Here is an 11,284-nt window from a genome sequence, read left to right on the forward strand (position 1 = left end):
CTAATTTTAGCCATTTTAACAGGTGTGCGGTATTATCTTATTGTGGGTTTAATTTGTAATTCTCTAATGACTAAGGATGTTGAAGATGTTTCTGTGTGCTTATTTGTCTTCCGTTTATCTTTTTTGGTGAAATACCTTCAAAAATGTTGCCCATTTAAAAGATTGGGTTGTTTATTTTCTTATTATTGAGTGGTTAGAGTTCTTTACATATTCTGGATATAGGTTCTTTAACAAATAGATGCTTTGCAAAAATTTTCTCCCAGGCTGTGGCTTGTCTTTCTCTTAACAGCATCTTTCAAAGAGCAAACGTTTTTAATTTTAATGAAGTCCAGTGTTTTCTTTTATGGATTGTGCTTTTGGTGTGTCCAAGAAATCTTTGTCTAACCCCAGGTCACAAAGATTTTTCTCCTATGAGTTTTATAGTTTTAGGTTCACATTTAAGTCTGTGATCCATTTTGAATGAACTTTTATATATGATATGAAGTCTGGGTTGAAGTCCTTTTTTCCCTTCCCTTTCCTTTTTTTGCATATAGAGTGATCCATGACTGTTTGTTGAAAAGATTATCCTTCCTCTACTGAAATGTCTTTGCATCTTTGCCAGGATTCAATTGACCCTACATGTGTAGGTCTATCTCTGGACTCTCTGTTCTGTTCTGTTGATCTGTCTCTCTCGATGCCAATATCACACTGTCTTGATTACTGTAACTCTACAATAAGTCTTGAAATCAGGTAATATAAATCTGCCCCATTTCTTCTTCTTTTTCAAAGTTATTTTGTCTCTTCTAGGTCCTTGCATTTCCAAATGAGTTTTAGAATTAGCTTGTCAATTCCTATTTTAAAAAGCCTGCTGGGATTTTGATTGGGATTTTACTGGTTCTCTTTTCTTTTTTTCTTTTTGAGAAAAACTACCTCTAGATAGTTCTGGAAAATGAATATGAAAAACTGTAGAAATAATTTGAGGTCAAGGATGATACTCTCTTCTTCCAGAGAGGATTTACTTTTATCCTTGGATTACAGCTGGGGCCCTAGCAATCCCAGGTCACCTCAACCAATGATAGTGATTGAGACAATTTTAAAAGGATTCAGCCCCTGCCAGAGCTGCTCTAGTTCTGGTCCCTCCTTTCTTCCAGGCTGTAACTCCTCAGAGTTCCAACCCAAAGTGTGGATTTCCATCAGGGCTCCCCATCTTTGGCAGGCCCCAAACTCTGACTTTTGTCTCCCAGGTCTGCTTAGCTGCCTAGATGCTGCCCCTGGAATCAGCAGGTGCCCCCAGGGGGAAAACCAACCCCAACACTGGCCTCAGCAATCTCTTTTCCTCCTTCTCCCAGGTCTTGGCCTTGTAATTCTTCATCCTTTGTTAGATTTTCCAGGGCCTTCATAGATGTATTTTACATTTTCCCGTTTTTCCTGGTCATTCTCAGAGGCAGGGCTGATCTGCATTACCCAAAGTGGAAGGCCTCCTTGTGAAAAATGTATACAGTTTGAGTTTCAAAATGTGAATTGTTAACAATTATTCTGATGTCCATTGATAATATTCTACAAGAGCTGTGGTTAATAAAGTGAACCTGGGCTGGAGCTCCTGGTGGTCTGATCTCATGCTGGCCGGCGGGGTGTGGGGAACCATGAGTTCTTTTTGTCTGACCCATTGGCCTGTTGGGAACTAATCCTCCCTGAAGAGAGCCCCACGCCCCACCCTTCTCCGTGATCTCGAAGCTACATTCCCCTCCCTCTCTTCTGCGAGCCTCAGAAAATCTCTAAAAAATAGAACCCAGCAGCCGATCCCATGCTTGTTCCTGTTGAGGTCCTACATTGACCGCAGCTCGCTCCCAGCTCAGGGCCCTGGCCGTAGCGTCAGATGGGTGCCCGGACGCTGAGGTGTTATGTATTCACCTATGCCCCATGCCTCCTCAGAGGTCCTTGGAGGTCATCAGCGATTCAGGGGAGGCCAAGTAGCTCCAGCTGGATACAATTAAATGTTGGTCTCTATAGGAGACCTTTGGAAAGAGAACAGGTCCGTGGCTAAAAACAGTCAGGAGGCCTCTGGTCTAATCCAACCTCTGTAACTCATAGATAAAGAAATTGAGGACCAGAGAGGGCAGGGGCCTCCTCAGGGTCACACAGCTGGTTAGGGGCCGACCTGAGACTGGCCCCATGTTTTCCGACGTCCTGACCGGGGGTGTCTCTTCAGCTGGCTCTGCCGTCTGAGGTTGGAGCAAGGCTCCCATCCCCTCCATCTCCTCTTCCAGGGGAAGGAGAAGTTCCTGAGTATCCTGAACAAGTACATGGAGATCCACGGCACCGTGTACTACGAGAGCCAGCGGCCCCCCGAAGTCCCGGCCTTCGTGAAGAACCACGGCCTCTTGCCGCAGCCTGAGTTCCAGCAGCTGCTGCGCAAGGCCAAAGTGAGCCCCAGCCCGTCCTCCATCCTCACCCCAGCCCGGCCATAGACGTCCAGGAGGTGCCCATACGTGCCTGCCATGCCTGCCGCCATCACTTGTGGCCCCCTCTACGTGTGGACATGCCCAGGACACTGCTGCCCTGAGCCTCGTGTCTGGGCCTCTTAGGGGCTGGTCAGAGCTGGGGGCAGAGATGGGGATGGCCATCAGGCAGGGGAGGCCCCACAGTGAAACGGACCTGAGTGGGGCTCAGTGATGGTGAAGAGGAGTTGGGCTGCCCACCTGCCCCCCCGCCCCAACACCAGTGCAGCCCGGCTGACTCCTGGACCTGGCTTTCAGAGCCACTGAGAGGGTGGAAGGGCAGGCTGGGGGCCAAGGGACGGGGCGCAGCCTGGCTGGAGTTCCATCGGGCCAGTAGTTCTGACGAACTGCATCTGGAATTCCCTGAGCTGTGTCCCTGGAGCGTGATCCTGCTGTTGGGCCCTGAAGTGTCAGTGAAGGCTGGAGAGTCTCTAGCCAGCTGCCAGGTCCTCTCCTGTTCTCACCATAACTTATTTCTTCAGGCCTCGTGTGTGTGTGTGCGTGTGTGTGTCGGGGTGGAGAGAGGGTATCTTTGTGCAGTGAGCAACCTGAACAACCCTACATGGCAACCCCAGATTCAGAATGACTTATTGATCACCTTTCGGGGCCAACCCTCTGAGCACTCCTAGTACAAGTCAGGTACTGAATGAATGTTTTTTGGGTGAATGAGTAAAGGTCCTTTGAGGTCAGCTGTAGGAGTGGCCTGGAGCCTTCTAAGCTTGGGAACCCTTGTTCTTTTCCCCTCCAGAGTCATAGCCTTTAGAGCAGGAGGAGGCCATTGATATGACCTAACTAGATGTCCTGATTCCACAATGGCTGAGGCACACAGCTGCTCTGGGCTCTCTGCTGCCCCAGCTGCCTCCTGTGAATGTCCCAACCCCAGCCTCGCTCCCAGCTTCCTGGGGCTCCTGGGCTGTGATACCCAACCTTCCCTGACCACCGTGCCACCTCGGTTCTGCAGCTCTTCATAGGGTTTGGCTTCCCCTACGAGGGCCCTGCCCCACTGGAGGCCATCGCCAACGGCTGTGTCTTCCTGCAGTCCCGCTTCAGCCCGCCCCACAGCTCGCTCAACCATGAGTTCTTCCGGGGCAAACCCACCTCCAGAGAGGTGAGTGGGCAGGGCCTGGTCCCACATCGGGAGGGTCCGAGATGGGACCCCTGCAGTTCCTGGAAGGGGGAGACTGAGACATGGGGTGAAGGGAGAGATGGGACAGATGGGTGGGGGGCTTCTGCTCTTCACGCAGCCCAGCTTGGCAGGCAGAGGGAGAAGCCTCCCGTCTCTGTGCCCTGGCTAGGTGTTCTCCCAGCATCCCTACGCAGAGAGCTTCATTGGCAAGCCCCACGTGTGGACTGTCGACTACAACAACTCAGAGGAGCTCGAAGCAGCCATCAAGACCATCGTGAGAACCCAGGTGAGGCTCGGATCCAGTCGGGACCACCAATATCCTAAACTTTGGGTCTTTGCTATAATTAGAAAAAGATGCTCGTCTTGGTGAATTCAGACTTGCAGGCCTGGGTTGGCAGCTTGGATGCGTGTGTGTTTGTTGAGGGAGTGGGGGGAAAACCTGCCTCTGTGCTGTGAGCAACCTGCACAACCTTACGGGGCAGCCCTGGATCCAGAATCATTTATCACGTGTCTCTGGGGGCCGGGTCCTGCGAGTACTCCTAGTACAGGTTAAGTGCTGAGTAAATGTTTTCAGGATGAACGCGTGAAGGTTCTTTGAACTCTGCTGTCTCTGTGGTCTTTTAGCAGCACATCTCAGACTATAATGTGCATACAGATCACCTGGGGGTCTTGTTAAAGCGCTGGTTTAGAGTCAGCAAGTTGGGTGGGGCTGAAGCCCTGCATTTCAAACCAGGTCTGGGTGGTGCTGCCTTTGCATAGCAAGTGGGTAGAGCGTTCTGCGTTTCCTCCAGCAAGTAAGTGTTGGTGGGTGTGGGCGGAGGGCAAGGAGGGGCTTGTGCAGCTCCTCTCCCCGGTGGGCACCTCTGTGGCTTTTGATGGCTCCCTGTGCGTGTGCGCTCTCGCAGTCCCTTCATTTTGAGAAGCGGGCAGACTGTGTGAGCATCTGGGGGAGGGGCAGCCCTGCTCTCCGTGATCCCTCTGGACCCGTTTCTTGCTGTAGCTCGGACACCAGGCTGAGCAAAAAACCCCAGTCCGGTCAGGTCCCCTTCTCTGCCCATCACCAAGATCACCGAGCGTGCCCTCCCTGGCGGGGGGCTGGGGGTGGTTGTGCTGCTCTGGGCGGACTTGTGGCAGAATCAGAGAGCATTAGGCTGCTGGGGCAGGGGCCACCACAAGGGAGAGCCCTGCCCGGGAGGACACACAGCTGTCTGGGGAGCTGGGGACACTGCCGGGCTTGGGGCAGAGGCCACCGCGCATCGATGCCCCATACGGTCTTAAGGGCTTAACTTTGGGTCCAGAGCCCTGCTTGGTTGTCCTGACTGGGAGGCAGGGTTGCGTATTTTTTTAAATTTTCTTTTGGCCGTGCCATGCAACTTGCAGGATGTTAGTTTCCTGATCAGGGATTGAATCCAGGCCCTGGCAGTGAAAGTGCCAAGTCCTAACCACTGGACTGCCAGGTTTTTTTTTTTTTTTTTTTGCGGTACGCGGGCCTCTCACTGTTGTGGCCTCTCCCGTTGCGGAGCACAGGCTCCGGACACGCAGGCTCAGCGGCCATGGCTCACAGGCCCAGCCGTTCCACGGCATGTGGGATCTTCCCGGACCGGGGCACGGACCCGTGTCCCCCGCATTGGCAGGTGGACTCTCAACCACTGCGCCACCAGGGAAGCCCTTTTTTTTCAAATTTTACTTATTTATTTATTTGGTTGCACCAGGTCTTAGTTGTGGCAGGCAGGGTCCTTAGTTGTGGCTCGCCGACTCCTTAGTTGTGGCATGCGAACTCTTAGTTGCGGCATGTGGGACCTAGTTCCCTGACCAGGGACTGAGCCCGGGCCCCCTGCACTGGGAGCTCAGAGTCTTAACCACTGTGCCACCAGGGAAGTGCCTGCATTGTTTTTTCTTTTTAACACCCTCCTGCATCCCGTGGATCAGTCCCTCCCATTCGGCACTCTCGGTCTTAGCCCACCCCCTCAGCAAATGACCCCAGAAAATCCATGCCCACCCTGCCCACCCCCTTCTACCCACCCCACTCTCGTCCTTCCCTCCTGTCTGGGTGTGAGTGTTTCTCTAGTGAAAGTACCAAGGAAACTGCTGTGTCACAGCCTAGGTGCATCTCTGGTTGTGGCAGATGCGGGCAGGTTGACCCGCGAAGTGGCTGAACCCCTGGACCTCCACCAGTGGTGCAGGGAGAGCCCTCTGCCCCCTCTTAAGCATCTGCTTAAACAAATCCTCCTCTGCTGGAAGTTCCTCCAGGTCCCGGACTGAGGTTGGGTTCTTCCCGGAGCTGACCCCAGGCAGGGATTTGAGCACAAGTAGTTTATCTGGGGGGTGATCCCAGGAAGGAAGGTCCTGGAGTGCCAGTGAGTCAGGGTGTGTCATCAAGAAGGTTACCCCTGCCTTCAAGCACCTGGTGCTCAGTGCCGGTGGGGACCTCCGAGAGGTGGGGTACTCGCATCCCGGCTTGTCCTGAGAAATGAGGAAACCGGGGTGTTTTTCCCACAACTGCATCCACCGCTGGCTGAGGCTGAACCGGGGGGGCAGGTGTCAGCTCTCAACACTGGGCTGAGCAAGCTAGAGAAAGCCGCCCACCCCCCGACAGACGGTGGGGGAGGGCGCTGTGGGAAGCTGCCCTGCAGCGGACCTCCATCCTGCACTCTGTCCCTGCTCCCTCTCTGCACCCCTTGCAAAAGCAACCCTCTGGGACTTCCACCCCAGGGGAGCAGGGGCGGGGTGGGAAGGGGACCAGGAAGGCTTTTGTCCACCCCCAGGCCTCAGGTCTGGCTGCACCTTCAAGATCCCTTGTGCCTGTGTGAGCGAGATCCCAGCCCTGTGGAGAGCCATGTTCCCAGCCGCAGACCTAAACAGGGGTGTATGTTGGGGGGCGTCGGTGCGTGTGAGCCTGCTCATCTATTCACGCGTTATTTCTGGCTGGACACACAAGAAACTGATAACAGTGCCTGCCCTGGGGAAGGGGCTGGGCATCTGGGGTCAGAGGAGAACTTGCTTTGCCTTGTTTTCTCTTGATTTTTTAAAACATGAACATCTGTTTAATTGTTAGTTAATTAAAAATCAGGGCTTCCCTGGTGGCGCAGTGGTTGGGAGTCCGGCTGCCAGTGCAGGGGATGCGGGTTCGTGCCCCGGTCCGGGAGGATCCCAAGTGCCGCGGAGCGGCTGGGCCCGTGAGCCATGGCCGCTTAGCCTGCGCGTCCGGAGCCTGTGCTCTGCAGTGGGAGGGGCCACGACAGTGAGAGGCCCGCTTACCGCAAAAAAAAAAAAAAAAAGAATAACAAAAGGGTCCAGGAACCAAGGTACTGCAGATTTGTCAGGCTGAATTGCAGCTGGACCTCAAACCAGCCCTTGCCCCCCCTGCCTTTAGCCATCCCACCCCCAGCCTGACTCTTGGACGGTTAACCCTTTACCCAAGAATTGCCTGAGAGGTGTTTAAAATGCAGATTCCCTGGCCTATCCCCAGCTTCTGATTTAAAAGGACCGGTGCAGCCTTGGAGTTTGCGGGTTTTTAAAATTTTTTTATTGAAATCTTGCTAGTTTGTTCCCGCCCCCTTCCCCCCTCATCATCACAGGCCAGCAATCCCGGCAGGACCAGCACCTGCCTTTCTGTCCAGACGGATCACCATGCACACCTGTAATTAGACCTAATGGGGGTAATTTCCAGGCAGGCTGGCTCCTCCGGTGGGAGATTCACGGCAGGCGGGGCGTGGCTGCTGCGAATGGTCCCCTCCCTCTCACGGGTGGAGGGGGGCTTAGAATCACCACGTGATGGGCTTCAAACCACCCCCGGGGATGACTCGGTGGCTGCCGCCAGGAGCAGGCAGGGTAATAGTTGGAGGGGAAATCTCTTCTCTGGTGGGTTTATTTATAACCAGGACTTGAAGTCTTGGACCCGAGGCGACTGGGGATCCCCTGGGGCAGCAGCTGGCGGCCGGGGCCTCGGTGGCCATCAGCTGGGGTTGGGATTGGCTGTGTGGAGCTCAGGGCTGGAAAGGCTGTGCTGGTTGATGGGCTGTGGAGTGGTGGCTGGATGTGGACCTGGGGATTCTCTGGGATCCCGGATCTGCCCCAGGATTAAGGACACCGACTCACAGGGCAGGTGAAGTCAGAACCGCGGCACGGTCAGATGGGTGGGGCCTGGTCCCAAGAATCAGTCCTGGTGGTAGCTGCTGCTTCCCTGAGGCCCTCCTCAGCTTGAAGTCGGGGATGTCCCCTGGGCCAGAGGGCCCAGGATGGGCCTCCAGCCCTTCGAGGTGGGGTCTACAGGAGGCAGGACCCAGCGCAGCCTGATTGGGTTCTGACACACCCATCTCTGATGCGGAGAAAGGACTTGGGCAGACCAGCAACACTTCACTACCTGGGCGGAAACTGCCTGATTTCTGGAGCTGCTGGCAGGGAAACGGCATTATCAGGAGGCGGCTGGGCTGGGTATGGTGCCAACACACATGGTGGGGAGTGGGGGGTGGGGCCAAAGGCCAAAACAGACCTTCCTCTGAGTCTGAGATGGAACATCTCGCAGGTCACTGCGATCTCGCCTCCTGCCCACCTGGCCGACAGTTTCCTCCAAGGAGGCTGTGTGTGCTGGGCCACCGAGGGTTGCTGTAAACAGGGAGGGGGTGGCCAGGTAAGAAGACTGGAGAGGAGGTGGGGGTACTCGCGCTGGGGAGGCAGCGGCCTCATCACCTCTTCCGTTCCCCTTGCTCCTTGCGCCCCAGCTACCAAATCCATCTGGTCCCGTCGGCCCCAGCGTGCGCTGTTCTATAACTCTGATATTTAGACTGACGGTATGTGGCCTCCCTTTGGGGGCACCTAGTTCATGTAGCTCCCGGGTGCCTGGTCTGGGCAGGAAGCTTTACAAATGTCATCTCATTCTATCAGGCTGGGAGATTCCCTGTGTTGCTTTGCGTGAAACTTCCACATCTTGGGCAGAACACAGGCAGAGCTGGGGATGCTTTTTCATTCCATGACTAGTTCCTCAGTGACTCCTGTGTACCAGGCATTGTGCCAGGCACCAGGGATTTAATGGTGAACAAGCTGTGGTCCCACAGCCCATGGGGCTTATGACCTGAGGGAGACAAGGGATAAATCAGAAATGATGGGCTTCCCTGGTGGCGCAGTGGTTGAGAGTCCACCTGCCGATGCAGGGGACACGGGTTCGTGCCCCGGTCCGGGAAGATCCCACATGCCACGGAGCGGCTGGGCCTGTGAGCCATGGCCGGAGCCTGTGCTCCACAACGGGAGAGGCCACAACAGTGAGAGGCCCGCGTACCGCAAAAAAAAAAAAAAAAAAAAATCAGAAATGATGACACAGGCACTAATTCTCTACTGGGAAAGTCTGGGGTGTGTGCAAAGGAAAGTGGTCCTTTAACAGGAGGTGGGGTGGAGCTCTGGGTCTGCTTCCTGGAGGAGGTGACGTCTAAGAGGGGAGGGTGCATCCGGTGGTTGGCTGGGGAAGAGCAGGCATCACAGCCGAGGAGGGGATGGAATGCTGAGCTTTAGGGAAAGAGGAGAAGCTCAGTGGAAGTGGGAGGGGGTCAGGGAGGGATGAGCTGTCGTGAGGCCCCCGAGGGCCACTGAAGGGTGCACCGGGGAGCGGGGCATCTGCATGGATAGGGTGGTCGGCTCCCTGGGTGCAGGCCGTGAGAGCCCCCAGATCTGGCTGCTCCCAGGGCCGAGCAGCCAGGTCTGGGGAGGCCCAGGGCTTCTCCTGCCCCATGTGTCTGCCTGTCTCTCGCACAGGTGGACCCCTACCTGCCCTACGAGTACACGTGTGAGGGGATGCTGGAGCGGGTCCATGCCTACATCCAGCACCAGGTAGGTGGGTCCCCCACTCTCTGTCTCCAGGGGCCGAGCTGGCTCCAGTGTCTGAGGCCCCACCTCTGCCCAGGGTGCAGTGTGCTTTAACCTCCAGGTCCTTCTCCAATCTGTTTCCTTCCGCGCGGGGGTTGGAGATGGGCAGGGCCGAGCAGTACTGCTCAGAGACCAGGCCTGAGGCACCCCTGCCCTGGGCCCCCAGCTCGAGTCTCAACCCCCATATCACAGCACAGAAATGCAAAGACTCATTTTTCATTTTTATTACACAGTTGTTTAGAAGTTTAGTAAGTGAGTGGGGAGTAGGGAAGACCTTCCCCCCTGCAACCCCTACCCACAGGATGAGTTGGGAGTGAGGTATTCCATTTTCCCTCTTGACACTGCTTTCCTCTGGGCAGGACTTCTGTGCAGCCCCAGGTCCTGCCCCCCCAGGGGCCCGAGCCCCGGAGAGCCCCTTCATCCTGGCCCCCAATGCCACTCATCTCAAGTGGGCCCGCAACGCCAGCTTGGCCCCCGGGGCCTGGCCCCCAGCGCACTCCCTCCGGGCCTGGCTGGCTGCCGCTGGGAGGGCCTGCACGGACGCCTGCCTGGACCACGGGCTGATCTGCGAGCCCTCCTTCTTCCCCTTCCTCAACAGCCAGGACGCCTTCCAGACGTGAGTAAGCCCCGGCCCGACCCGGCCCAGCTGACCTCACCTGTAGCTCCTTTGCTCCCGTGGCCGCCTTGCCCCCGGCCCTGCCAGCAGTGGGGGCATGCAGTGCTTTCCAGTGAGTCAGGAAGGATCCAGAAGGGACCTTCCGGGCAGGTATCCACAGCACAGCTGCCCACTCTTGGCAAAGCCTCTGCCCCAAACCACCGGGGGAAGCTCCCTGCTCAGTCCTTGACCTCCTCATCCCTCCCTCAGCCCCTGCCCAGCCTGTCTGGGCACCTTCTAGGTCCAGGCCACAGAAGCTGCCCCAGGTTCCCCCTGATGGGTGAGCCTGGGCCCCCCACCCTCCTGCCCACTCTCCTCTCTCACAGCAGGGGCGGGAAGGAGCTGCAGCCCAGCGTTTGTCCTGGCGCCTCCTAGAGACATCTCCCTGGGTCTGGAATGGGATGGGCCAGGGAGAGGGAGTGGGCAGTGCCAGGCTGGGGCAGCCCCCGCCCCGCACGCTGAGTGACCACCTCCGTTGGTGCCCACCCAGGCTGCAGGTGCCCTGTGATGGCACCGAGTCGGAGATGAACCACCTGTACCCGGCCTTTGCCCAGCCGGGCCAGGAGTGCTTCCTGCAGAAGGAGCCTCTGCTCTTCAGCTGTGCCGGCTCCAGCAGCAAGTACCGCCGGCTCTGCCCCTGCCGAGACTTCCGCAAGGGCCAGGTGGCCTTGTGCCAGGACTGTCTGTGAGGGCGCCCACCGGCTGGCCCTCCCCGCTGCAGGAGAAAGCACCAGCAGATTCCGAGCTCCAGCGACCCGCCCTAGCCCCCCACCCCGCAACGCCCCCAGGCTGGAGCCTCCTTTCTTGGCCGGGAGGTGGGCCGAGCCCATAGGTGCGCGGGTCTGGGGAGGGAGGCAAGTCTGCCGAGTGCCTGGTGCCCGCCCTAGGCAGGCTCCTTGCTCTCACCCCGAGGGCTCGTGGCAGCGTTGTGGCCAAGCAGCTGGGGGTTGGTCAGAGGGTCCCACTGGCCCAGGAGCAGGTGGTCGGAGGCCCCTTGCTTTGTGCAAGACCAGATCTGGACCAGGTGGAGTGAGGGCCTTTGTCCTTCTTGGGCCCAAGGATGGGGCCTCTGGGCATACGATAGAGGAAGCAGGGTGATGCTTGCCCAGTGGCCCACTGGAGGGTCCACAGAGTGGGGAGTGATGTGTGAGGGGTCAGCCTTGTCCCTGT

At 56.7% G+C, this 11,284-nt stretch overlaps 1 protein-coding gene across 2 annotated transcripts in view; it reads left to right on the top strand.

Moving 5' to 3' along the window:
• The window catches only part of MGAT5B (alpha-1,6-mannosylglycoprotein 6-beta-N-acetylglucosaminyltransferase B), a 67,196-nt gene extending 56,393 nt beyond the window's left edge, over positions 1-10,803 (top strand). For both annotated transcript variants that reach the window (XM_065896967.1, XM_065896968.1), the window contains 6 exons: positions 2,247-2,402; positions 3,439-3,585; positions 3,773-3,889; positions 9,349-9,423; positions 9,819-10,075; positions 10,605-10,803. In XM_065896967.1, coding sequence (XP_065753039.1) covers positions 2,247-2,402; positions 3,439-3,585; positions 3,773-3,889; positions 9,349-9,423; positions 9,819-10,075; positions 10,605-10,803 — 951 coding nt within the window. The remainder of the gene's footprint in view (positions 1-2,246; positions 2,403-3,438; positions 3,586-3,772; positions 3,890-9,348; positions 9,424-9,818; positions 10,076-10,604) is intronic.
• The last annotated feature ends 481 nt before the right edge of the window (positions 10,804-11,284 follow it).

This window comes from Phocoena phocoena, chromosome 19, assembly GCF_963924675.1.
Source record: "Phocoena phocoena chromosome 19, mPhoPho1.1, whole genome shotgun sequence".
NCBI lineage: Eukaryota > Metazoa > Chordata > Mammalia > Artiodactyla > Phocoenidae > Phocoena > Phocoena phocoena.